Raw genomic sequence first — 13,273 nt, 5'->3', positions numbered from 1 at the left:
ACACACACACACACATATATATATATATATATATATATATATATATATAATCTTCCTGCTCTTACAGGAAGAAAAAGGTGCATATATTATATAGAATTATTTGCATAATGATATATTAGAATAGCTATATGATCAATGAAAAAGCATGAAGTGGCCAAGTGTAAACAGATCCTAAGATACAGAGAAGCTGTTGTGTCATTTACTGCTCTGTCAGAGAGATTGTGGTGTTGCTTTGATAATCCAGGGTGTACAAACATTTAAACTTGAAAGTGACAGTGTGACATTGCTGGAGATGTCAAACTGTTACAGTGAAGATCTTGGCAATTTATTTTGTTTGGCAAGCCTGAATTCTGTTGCTTGTGCTAAGTTATTTAAATTGACTTTAACCAATTTAAATAACCTCAATAAAATACAATATAAAAAATATAAAATAAAAACACAAATTAGAAAAAAGTTAAGTCATTTTTTTCTTATCCAGTGGTAATCAAAAATGCTTACTACATGAATCTGGTCTAATACTATTAAAGATGATCATACTTGATCAAACCTAATTTTAATAATCACACTTAATTAATTTATTTGTTTATGAATTTTTTTTAATGAAATGTTCCCTTATGTAATGACATGTCACAAGTCCAGGACAGGTACAATGTGGTGTTCATTTATTGTGTGGCCTTTAATACCAGCCGGCTGATCGGGTTGTTTGAGTGTCCAAATCACCTGAGCGTGTTGAAATTCACTGGTGTTGTCACTAGCATCTGATTGGCTGGTTTTGTTTGAAGGCTTTCCCTAGAGAGCTGTAGTTTTATCTGCTTCATATAGGCAGATAAACATCAGCCTCCAACGTGGAGCTCCTGTTTAACGGTCACTCATTGTGACCCACTGATGACCTGTCTCGCCGGACAGTTATGTTTGCACACAAAGCTGTTATAATGCAGTTAAGTCAGTTGACACAACCTCTAAAAACTTGATCTTTGTGACTTTAAACATGACATTGGGACATTTTGCAGTAATGCACAAAGCCAACAGTAGCATCCAGAACCAACACTCTCTGTCTATAAATCGGCCTATTTATATATATTTTATTGGGATTTAGTCCTGGCATTCACACAGCAATGGTTTTCAAGGGCATTCAGCACCATGGCAGACTTGTACCTCACAAACAATAGCAAGATTTCTTCTTGCATGGAAAGGGGGTTGGGCAATAAAGCTACTAGGGACAAGACTATTTATACAGTGGCTGAATCAATGCCATTTTTAACCCTTATGTGATTTCATTGCATTCTAACCATGTAGAAATAGTCAGTGCTTTTGACATTTTCAGACGTATTAAACTCACGTAGTATGTATCTTAATCATGCATGCGTATTTGTCTGTGGTATTCATACCATTGAAACACCCATTTGCTCTGTGTATGATTGGTGTTCACAGACTGTCAGTTATGAACTCTTCATTTATGTTACGCCTGATATATGAGGACAGATTTCAGTTCAGCAGGTTTGTTGTAGATTTACAGATAAGGCACAGTGCGGCAGAAAGCCTCGCTGCCGGAGATAACGGTACTCTTTGTGTAAGTGTGCCCCTTTTCCAGAACCTTCTAAGACACACAATGGATTTGTTATGTTTGTAGCCTAGAGGTAATAAATGGATGATAAATCTTCTGTCATGATACTAAATCGATAAACTAAAGTGTAATAATTGTTATTGTCTACTGGTCAGGTTTTGGGATCAGTTTCTTACAAGAAGTCTCTTATGCTCACCAAGGCAGCATTTATAAAATACAATAAAATAGTCATATTTTGAAATATTATTACAATTTAAAATAAGTTTTTTTAAATAATATATCATTTTATAATTATAATTCTGATGCTCTTTCATCATGATGCTAAGTCAGTTCACTAAATCATTTTTATAATTATAATAAAGCAGTCTTCAATATGTTTTGACGCAAAACTAAAAATTGCTAATGTCTAAAATGAATTTTTAATTACTATTTTTCTTATTTTAGGGTTGACATTTTCTTCTCTTTCATATTTGTATTTGATTGCAGACAGACTGAAATAAAGGAAACGTTCTAGATAGGGCTTGGTTTTGACACAAATTTCACGATTCGATTCGATTTGATTCCCGATTCGATTCAATATCGATTATTTTGTATATGTATATCAGGTACACATGCCAAATTTTTTCAAGGAAAAAAATTCTCTTAACTAATGCTGTAAAATATAGGCCTACATGAGAGTCAGTTGGTACTACATTACTATAATATTGAAGGTTAAAGGGATAGTTCACCCAAAAATGAAAATTCTGTCATTAATTACTACATTAATTACCTCATGTCGTTCCAAACCCGTAATATCTTCGTTCATCTTCGGAACACAAATTAAGATATTTTTGATGGAATCTGACAGCTCTCTGACCCTCCCATAGACAGTAAGGGTACTACCACGATCAACGTCCAGAAACGTAGCAAGGAGATCAGTAAAATAATCCATGTGACATCAGGGGTTCAACCATAATATTACGACGTTACGAGAATACACGGATACGTTGTTTTCGTTCAAATCAAAGCACAAACAATGTAGAAAACGTAGAAAATGGCTGACACAGAACATGCGCTGTTTGCGTTCAGTGGATACTCTCCAAAATGGCGCTAGGGTGACGCGGAGGAGATGAATTGTTGAATAAAGTCGTTTTTTTTTTCTTATGCACACAAAAAGTATTCTTGTTGCTTCGTAATATTATGGTTGAACCCCTGATGTCTCGTGGATTATTTTACCAATCTCCTTGCTACGTTTCTGGACGCTGATAATGGTAGTTCTCTTGCTGTCTATGGGAGGGTCAGAGAGCTGTCAAAAATATCTTAAATTGTGTTCCGAGGATGAACGGAGGTCTTACGGGTTTGGAACGAAATGAGGGTGAGTAATTAATGACAGAATTTTCATTTTTGGGTGAACTATCCCTTTAAAACTGACAGATTTTTTAGGCTATACAACTGCTTAAATAACACTTAATTAAGTTTTTATAATAAAAGTTACAATTACATAATATTTCTACTTCAATTAATTTTTTTAAATATAAATGGTTATATATTTATAGTGGTCCTGTGGCTCAGTGGTAGAGCATTGCGTTAACAGCGCAAAAGGTCGTGGGTTCTATTCCCAGGGAACACACATACTGGTAAAAAATGTATAGCCTGAATGCACTGTAAGTCGCATTAATTTATTTAAATTATAAATAAAAAAATATATATAAATTGTGGTTGCCATAAAAAATATAAATTAAACATTGAAGAACAGTAAAAATTACAATGAATATATGGCGCATATATTTAGCAAAATGCCTCTCTCTACAGTTTAATTTTTATAGCTGACTAATGAGTTTATGGTCACCGAATATGTTTTTTCTGAGGTAAATGTGACGTTATGTGACATTGTTTACAAGCTGTTATATTGACGTCTTTGTGCGTCTGAAACACTGATTGAGAGATTACATGAGACGGGATATGGATCGTAAAGTTGTACTCTTTCTTTTAACTTGCCTTCAGATGTTTAGTCATGTTTATTTTGTGCTGAAACTGGTATTAATGTGGAGGAGATTATTAGTTCTACCGCGTCTGCTGAACTGAGGCACTACAGCGATTTGTCACTCCACATTAAACAGTGCCAAAACAGCATTTATTGTTTGAATAATGCAATATAATGGACAGAATTTGAAATCTGACACTTTGTTTCATATTAAAAGTACCAAAGCACAATGCTTATTGCGATATATTGGATGGGAAGTGCCCTTCAATGTTCCGTCCATTAACTGAAAACAGGCTAGACTAATCGATTCTTGGGATTTAAGAATCAATATCGTTCCATAAAAAATGAGAATCGATTAAAATCGAGATATCGATATTTTTTACCCAGCCCTAGTTCTAGATTCTTTTCCTAGATCCTTTTTTTTTTTAATGCATCATTTAGCCCAGCATGTGCTGCATCTTTACAAACCAATTCCCAAAAGTAATATCAGCTCACCGAAACCCCTCCGCCCCAAAAAAATTACGAGTCACAGTATGTTGCAATAGTTGTCATAGCACAAAAGCAATCGCTCTGTGAAAATTATTGTGGCAAAAGTACAGTGATTATTTCCTTAATGACTTTAATCACAAGCCCTTGGTCCTGTCAGTTATATTTATTTCTCTGTGTCTACTGAATACACATGCTATAGCTGTCTGCAGTTGTGTGTTTATGGAGTGGGATGGGCTCTTTGACAGTCATCAAATAGGAAGTAAGCCCTTTCACTCATTGGTCTGGTTAATATTTAGTGATGACATCACATCACACACATGTCATATCTGAGCGGATCCTAGTACAAAGACAGTGAGTGGAGTGTAGTCCTTTAAGAAGATCGACAGACCTCTTATTGTGTCACTGTACAAGTGAGTGTGAAGATTTCCTTTGTAAGTCTTTTTTTATTATTTAAGTGGTTGTATATTTGTGTTGTGGGCTTGAATTTTTTTCTTCATCAGGTTGTCAAACTATTTTATGTGTGGAATAAGCAAGAAAGAAATGTCAGAAGCATCTTACCTGGGCTAAGCAGAAAAAGAACTGGACTGGTGCTCAGTGGTCCAAAGTCCTCTTTTCAGATAAAAGTACATTTTGCATTTCATTTGGAAATCAAGGTCTGGAGGAAGACTGGAGAGGCACAGAATCCAAGCTGCTTGAAGTCCAGTGTGAAGTTTCCAAAGTCAATGATGATTTGTGGTGACGTGACGTCTGCTGGTGTTGGTCCATTGTGTTTTATAAAGTCCAAAGTCAGTGCAGCCGTCTACCAGGAGATTTTGAAGTGACGTGACATGTGGCCAAGTATGGTGACCCATACTCGGAATTAGTGCTCTGCATTTAACCCATCCAAAGTGCACACACACAGCAGTGAACACACACACACCGTGAACACACACCCGGAGCAGTGGGCAGCCATTTATGCTGCGGCGCCCGGGGAGCAGTTGGGGGTTCGGTGCCTTGCTCAAGGGCACCTCAGTCGTGGTATTGAAGGTGGGAGGGAGCGCTGTACATTCACTCCCCCCACCTACAATCCCTGCCGGTACGAGACTCGAACCCACAACCTTTGGGTTATGAGTCCGACTCTCTAACCATTAGGCCATGACTTCCCCTTTTTTGGAGCACTCAAGCTTTGTGGAGATGCTTATTTCCTTTTCCAACAGGACTTTAGCACCTGCCCACAGTGCCAAAACCACTTCCAAGTGGTTTGCTGACCATGATATTACTGTGCTTGATTGGCCAGCCAACATGCCTGACCTGAACCCCATATGGAATCTATGGGATATTTTCAAGAGAAAGATGAGAAACAGTCGATTCAACAATACAGACGAGCTGAAGGCCGCTATTAAAGAAACCTGGGCTTCAGTCGTGCCACAGGCTGATCACTTCCATGCCACACTTCACTGATGCTGTAATTTGTGCTAAAGGAGCCCCAACTAAGTATTGAGTGCATAAATGAACACACTTTAAAGAACTTGAGCTTTTCTGTTTTACAAATCCTTTTTTTTTTTTTTTTTTTTTTTTTTTTTTGATCTTAGGAAATATTCTATTATTTTGAGATACTGGATTTTTGGCTTTCGTGAGCTGTAAGTTCTAATCATCAAATTTAAACCAAAAAAACTTTTGAAATATTTTACTTTACATGTAATGAATCTAGAATATACAAGTTTCACTTTTTGAAATAAGTTACAAAAAAAGAACTTTTTCACAATATTCAAATTTTTGGAGATCTGTATATGTTGATATGAATGAAAATAAAATTCATATAAATTGGTATATGCACTCATAGATTTTCTTACACATTGTTGCTGTACTAAAATGTTTTCTAGAACATGCAGAAAGTTATATTCTTAAAATAAAAAACAAGTTAAAGTAAATGCACTGTTTTTTAGGCTTTTTTGATGCGGTGGACTTTGTAGTCAAAGGGATTTTGAGATCAGAAATCATTTATCATAACCATCGGGAGCTCATTGCTCTTTATCCTTCAGTTGAGAAAGAGATGAGAGAGAGAGAGGGGGGATGGGGTCATAGATGGAATTCAGAATCTACCGAGCACGTGCTGACAGGATTGTCTGTTTACAAACCCCTCCCTCTCCTCCTCCTTTTCATATTGCCACCTTCCCAGCAGCACCAGGCCTTGAATTCAGCAGCGGCTTAGAAGAGAAGGTGGACTCATCCTCCGGTTGACCAATCGCAGTTAAGCATCCCACATGTGACGAGCAGTGAGGGCTGGTCTTTAAGCTTTGCAGCGGAAAACCACCGGGACAGACGGACGGAGTGAGCGTGAGAGAGAGCTAAAGCCTGCCATACGCACTAATCCCTCCGCAGTGATCATGTGTCAGGGGAGTCTGAAGCAGCAGAAGCAGAAGGGGCCGGTGCGGAGCACTGCGGGGAAATGGTGAGATGCCGCAGGTCTTTGCACAGCTCTCCCTGTTGCTACAATCTCCACAGAGTCAGGGTTGATGTGCGGCGTTTCCGTCCACCGGGCTCCTCAGCGGGAGCGACAGGAGAGCCCGCACACGGCGCCAACAACGCCGGCCCGGGGGACCCGGCTCAGCTCAGCCACCAGAGCCGATTCAGGTACCGGCAAGGAGTGTGTGAGATGCTAGGATGTAGTTCAGGCTGAGAATGTGTGTGGATGACGGGTGAATTTTGCTGGTCGCATCTAGAACAGTTGTTGTCGGCGCACTCGTGAGTGAGAGAGGACAATTGAAGGATCAGCAGAGCTGGAAAGTGGGCGAGCGAGAGGGATTACGGAGACCTTGCATGAACTGGGCCACCCTGCAGAGGGACAATCAGTGTGCAGTGTGAGTTCGTGTGACGGGACTCGGTCCCCCCGGATGAGCCCCCGTCACTGTCCCGGCAATTGTGTTAGGCCTAATTGCAACGTAACATTAGGCTGTTGCGAGCACTCTCCGTCCAATTCAATCCACACCATTTGCATAGCTCTACTCGGAGCAGATGCTGTTCCCCTGGATTGAGCGAAAGATGCAAAGAGCTAAGGGAGGCTCAGATTCAGCCACTGATTGGCCAATATGTGCCTGCAATGAGGAAACGAGGGGGGCTATGTAGGACAGAGTGTGTGCGAAAGAGAAAGAGTCCGAATCCGAAGACTTTACGTTGTCTTTTTACTGGCTGCAATCATCAGCTCTCAAACAGCCTCCGCAGTTTGTGTAATGCACTGTGAATAGCTGTTGAACTGCAAGGTTCTGCGATGGCTATTCATCTGCTCTGGACAGGATGGGGGAGGGGTAGAAACGCTCTAAATTCAATTGAATGATAAACTGATGACTGAAAGCTCTCGTAAAAACCCAGAGTCATTGTTTAGAGCCGTTTAAGCGCACTAGGGCACAGCGCACACTTTGGCATATTAACTGGATTTGCCAACCGCTAGAATGAGGTTACATAATGCACAGCGCTAAAAGTGTTTAATGTGAAAGGTTATACCAGGCATTTGCACAGCACTTTTACAAATGTAGTTATAGGATGGAAACAATATTTGCACAGAGGAGCTGCTAAACGCGGGTTATCAGGTTCATTGTTAGGTTGTGTAATAATGAGTAGTTTTACCTCTAAATATGTTGTGACAAAGGACACTAGATTTTTACATTTTCAAGAAAATGTGAGTGGTGGTGGCATCGGCAAAGTTGCTTTTGTGATTCTAGGACGTTGCTATGGCTTTTTACGTGGTTGCTTAGTGTCCCAAGTGAAAAGAGCCCTCTGTATTGGCTCAAATCCAAACTTCAATGTAAGCCTTTTGTCTTTTTTTTTTTACTTCCAGGCAGAAATGTTTGTCTGCCAGGTGCAGGTCAAGTTAGGTAGAATTTTTAAATGAAAGATTTGAACAAAACCCTACAAATAAATGTGAGCAGAAGGTAGGACGCTGTCTAATCATAGGCCATATTAAACATTATGTAATAATGGTTCACAGTTTAAAGTGCTAAACGCTTTTTTTTCATAGAGGCATTACCTGTTTGTTTATATTTGAATGCTCATGCGTATTCGTTGACTGACCTAAAAATACAGCTATTTTTGTATTGCTTGAGTTAAAGAACATACAATACCAGTAACCCAGGCACACTGGAAAACATGCCCATGACAACATTTCTGCAAAATTATACTACATTGCTTCTTGCACATTTCGCGACACTTTCAAAGTGAATTGTCGGCGTTAAAAGGTTAATGCTCTATCATGATTGAAAATGATGTACTGTCTAGACTTAACCCTACTTTAAACCTAACCAGTAGTGTTAACAAAAGCAAACATGAAATGCAAACGCATTTGCTAAAGCAACCCTGCAATTTAGATTGCTTCCACAAGTTTTTGAGCTCTCGTATTTCATGGGACTCGTACATATATGCTCCGCAATGCAAGTGCAGTGTTGTACCAGGTGAGCTATCGAGCAAGTTTACTATGTCAGAAAAGCCATACATATAGAACATTTTATGATGCCAACATCAAAGTGAGTTAGTTTACAAATTAATAATCTACCCCTATAATCATCACGACTGCCACTAGTGTTTGGAAACTGAAGTGAATTGTATGTATAGGTACATTTTTGGAGTTTTAGGTAGAGGCATGAGGCAATATTATTTTAATGTTACATTGAAAAACAGCTTCAGAGATTTCAGTCTTTAACCTTTCAAATGCATAGAAGCTGTACTTAACTGGAAGTTTCTGTTTGGCGCCATTACCAAGATGGCTGCCAAGTGGACTCGCTTTCTTTTACTCAAAGGACTTTGAGCATCACTATTTACATTTGCTCATACCAGAGCTGTGACTAGACTGGTCTCCAAAGTATGGTCCGATGTTATGCCTGCTACAGTTTGTCTATTTAGAGTAAGAGCAATAAAAATGTACACCTTTCTGTGGGAGAGGAATCGTGCTGTTATGATGATGCACAACAGGTCAATGTACTTTAAGATTGTGGAGGGAAATAATGTAGCCCAGGCACCAAAAGGTTGCCCACTGAACCCGACAAACCTGGCGTGAGCTAGTGTTGCTATAGTTTTTATCGTCAATACACTTGAGGATTATTACCATCTGATTACTCGCCCTGACCATGAAGAAAATGTTGATCTCTCAAACAGAGGTTATTGGATAGCACATTTTGAAAGGGTCAAAGTAAAGATGTTCTGGTGTGCATCATTGTGAGCAAAGTCAGGTGACACATTGAGTGTTTGTGTTAGCCTTTTATGGCTAAGTCTCCTCTGTCCACAGGTCAGAACAGGGTTTCATCCTGATTAGGGTGGACACAGTATTATATTCTATAGATAGCCCATGTAGCTGCAGCCCTGGATGGTAGCTGTCAACCCCGCTGGTGCTGTGTCATCACTTTCAGGGCCAAATATGACCCACTTTACTGACACAGTAAAGCTAATCTCACTTTAGCCAGAAGCAGTAGCTCTTAGTGTCATTCTCAATAAAAAGCGAGCAGTTCTAGCCAAACAAGACAACGCGTTCCATCGACTGGACTAGAATAGAGGTGCAATATTCTTGCACGTGCCGTTCCGTTCGCCTAACAGTTGTGTTGATCTGGAATGTTATCCACCCGCACTGGTGCTAAAAATAGCGCAATGGACACAAAAAATTAAAAAAAGATTACTGGCGGATATCCCTCATGGCTTCAGTAGTTCTGTGGAAGCATCCCACTCGGCATGACCCATAAAAACATGCATGTTCGTGTTGGTTAAATAGGTTTATGTTGATTAAAATGTGGCCTTTTTTTGAGACTGGACCATGCCTTTGGTCATGTATTTCTCCTCATGTACCATTTCTAGTGCAAGTGTAGCAGGAAGTTGACGATAAACCCTAAATGAGACTAAAGGTGTTAAGCAGGTGAAAGCAGCCTTTGCTTAGACTGATGTAAGTGGAATTGAGCTGAAAGGAGAGGAGTATATGGTCAGTTTAGTCAATAAAAGCAGTGTGAACAGCCATGAGGTTAGATTTACTGTAAAGTGGAGAATTGCTATTTCTGTCTCTTTCCTATCTCAGGAATCTTTTCTAGCGTTTGTCTTCTGCTGTTTATTGTCTTCTGTATGGGCGTCTTTGTGTTTGGTCTTTGGTATGTGTGAGTGGGCTGTGTGTATGTTTCTTCATTTTTATAAATATTTCCTTCTTTCTATTATTATTCAAGAATCTCAAGAAAACATGTTTAGGTAACATTTCACCCTAAAATTAATAAGAAACAAGAAACTGTATTAAAAAAGACTATTATGTTTCTTAGACCATTATGTGTTGTTTTTGTTTTGGGGTTTTTTTGGCATTGTGACATATTGATAAATTAAATTTTCGCCCATTTCCCATTACCATAACAAATTTATACATTTTTCTTTTTTTTTTTTTTTTTTTTTGTAATTCCTATTATTCTCAATGGGTATTCTCATTATTGTACTAATATCTTAGTAATTTTCACTGAACAGAAATTATACGAATACATGACCATTTTAATGTATTTAATGTAATTATATTTGTATTTAGTTTAATAATATTAATTGTAATTATGATAATAATAAATAGTATTTATATAATATAAAATTCAATTTAATAATATTAATTTTATTTTTCATTTTTAAAGTAATGGCAATTGTGGACAAATATGATTGTCAAGAACTTAATTATATTTATGTAATATTTATGTTTAATTGAATGATTTTCTATTGCCTTGAGGTAATAACAGTTTTGGAAATACATGCTTAGTTGTCAAAAAAGTTTGTAATTTTTTCATTAGTGTCAACAAATGGAACTGCAGAAATATTTTTTTCCAGCAGGTTTTCACTCCCACGGTCTTTCATTGAACAGACATATAAATCATCCTGCCCCAAATTCACAAAATTCTTACTTCTTTCTTAAGATTTTTAGGGTAAAATATGATCCAGAAATGGTCTTGACAGGTTTCTTGAGATTTGCTCTATAACAGTGGTGCTCAGTCCTCTTCCTGGAGGTCTACAGGCACAGTTTAGCTCCATACCTATCCAATTACCAATTAAATAAGATCTTCAAGAACCTTAGATAATTACAAACAGGTTGGAGCATAGTTTGAACTGAACTATGCAGCAGGTAGATCTCCATTAACAGGACTGAGTACCCCTGCTCTACAACATTTAGACCATCTGTGCATATATCTTTCATTTCCACCTTCTTTATACTTCACATGTGTCTGTCTGGGTATTTTGTGCACTTTGGCATCACGGATGTGTTGTGCAGGTTGCAGTTCCCACAGTTGGCCCTACGGCGGCGACTAGGCCAGCTGAGCTGCATGTCCCGGGCTACTGTCCGCCTTCGCTCATGGCCTCTGTCCATCCTCTACTACATCCTGCCCTTTGGAGCACTCAAACCTCTTGCCAAAGTAGGCTGGAGGCCCACAAGCAGAGTAAGTACAGTGGAAACAACAAATAGAGCCCACAGACTGATGTTGTGTGTGTTTGAGTTTGCAAAATCTCACTATCCAGAGACATAAATGCTATCCATCAGTGAGTAATCAATGTGTAATGGCCATTTGGGATTTTGTCTACGATTATAGGAAATGTTACTGGAATCATTAAGGAATAATGCCCTAAATAACCCTGATCTGGGATCAGTACTTTTCATTCATAGCCCAGAGAAGAAAGGAAGCTACAAAACTGATGTGAGGTCAGCAGAACGTGCTGCTGCTATCAGCAGATGGCCGCTTGCATATGGACCCGCTGAGCTCTGAGCTCCATTGGGACTCGTGTGAAAAGAGCCATTGTCCCACAGTGCAGCTCTGAACTGAGGAACACTTTGTCTCTAGACCCAGTCGAGGGCATCGTGCCACGGTGGTTCTGACACCACTATTGTTCAGTTCCCAAAAAAACATTGCCAGTCAGCCCATGCGGATGCTCTGAAGCAGATACCGTATCTCCAGTGGCAGACAGGAAGTTACAGAGAAAAAGGAAAACGTTTGGTTTGTTAATCTAAATCAGGCGTCATGGCATCATGATTATGAAATCTTGTACATATAACTGCCACACTGATAGTAGTACACATATTACGTTTCCTTTAGTCATTTAGCGGATGCTTTTATCCACTTACAAATTAGGAACTTCTCAAACAATTTATCATTAGAGCCAATAATATTTGCAATACACAATAATAAAGTTTTAAGTATATAACTATATTTAAGTACACTAGGAATATACAAGTATCGGATCGAGACTCGGTATCAGCAGATACTCAATATTCAATGACTCCGATCAGATCGGGGGCACAAAAAACCTGATCGGGACATCTCTATATATAAGTATAGTAAGTAATTAGTAATTTTAATTTAATTATACAAGTAATAAGTATACTAAGAGTATATATATATATATATGAGTATATTTTTATATTTAATATATCTTTAATACTTTTAACATATTCAGCATTCGGTTGTAATGTTATTATGTTTTGTTAATGAAAGGAGTCATTTATTATTTATTATAGTTATTTAATTATCCTCACAGCACCTGAAATAAAAAGAAACATAGACCTTGCATCTCAACTATTTCCCATTTGCCAAACCAACGTAAAACAAGTATAGCAAACAAAACAAAACCATTACCACTAGCAACTGGAGTTTAATTAAGTAAATATAATAATAATAATACATTATTATAACTAATAATAAATAATATTACACAGATAAGATTTTTTAAAATACTCTAGGATGTGAACTCTTTATTTGAATTTTCAATTTGCATTTTATAAAGCAATTAATTGACAATTTTTTTAAGAGGTTAGTATAAATGTATTGGTATATTTATTTGCTGTTTAAAAAAAGAGAACATATAATGACACACTTTTGGTTCTTAAAAGAGAATTTTCTGGGTCAGATATCCTACATTTCCTGCTTGTTAAAGCCATAACTATTATCTACAACCCACCAACCCTGTAAGACTCCGAGAGTGTCCACATTTAGCCTCCTGTCTGTCAGCTGGGATTGAAGCTAACTACAGTAATCCACTTACACTGAACACTCGGGCCAGCTCCTGTCATGCATCAGCCTCCATACTATCTGTAACACTGATCTAGGATCATTCCTTTTGCCCAGATCAGTAACGATCAGCGAGCTACACTGATCTAAACACTCTAGGAAAGCACACGTTGGAGCACATGGTGCACAGCGGGTGACGTAAAGCCATATGCAGGTGCTGGACTCAATACAGCAGGTTTAAAACTCTTTAGATGCTCACATGCATTAATAATGAGTGTACACATCTTT

The 13,273-nt window shown here is 38.3% G+C and overlaps 1 protein-coding gene across 2 annotated transcripts in view; it reads left to right on the top strand.

Annotated features, from left to right (window-relative positions):
* The first annotated feature begins 5,992 nt into the window (after nt 1-5,992).
* The window catches only part of LOC107691735 (phosphatidylserine decarboxylase proenzyme, mitochondrial-like), a 22,810-nt gene continuing 15,529 nt past the window's right edge, over nt 5,993-13,273 (top strand). The window contains exons 1-2 of one of the 2 annotated variants that reach the window (XM_016490532.1): nt 5,993-6,447; nt 11,257-11,422. In XM_016490532.1, the coding sequence (XP_016346018.1) occupies nt 6,383-6,447; nt 11,257-11,422 (231 nt within the window). In that variant the 5' untranslated portion in view covers nt 5,993-6,382. Of the gene's footprint in view, nt 6,630-11,256; nt 11,423-13,273 lie in introns of both variants that reach the window. The other variant, XM_016490531.1, reaches the window with a different exon arrangement.

This window comes from Sinocyclocheilus anshuiensis, unplaced genomic scaffold (genome assembly GCF_001515605.1).
Source record: "Sinocyclocheilus anshuiensis isolate Anshui unplaced genomic scaffold, SAMN03320099.WGS_v1.1 scaffold246, whole genome shotgun sequence".
Taxonomy (NCBI): domain Eukaryota; kingdom Metazoa; phylum Chordata; class Actinopteri; order Cypriniformes; family Cyprinidae; genus Sinocyclocheilus; species Sinocyclocheilus anshuiensis.
This window is presented reverse-complemented; position numbering and strand designations above follow the sequence as displayed.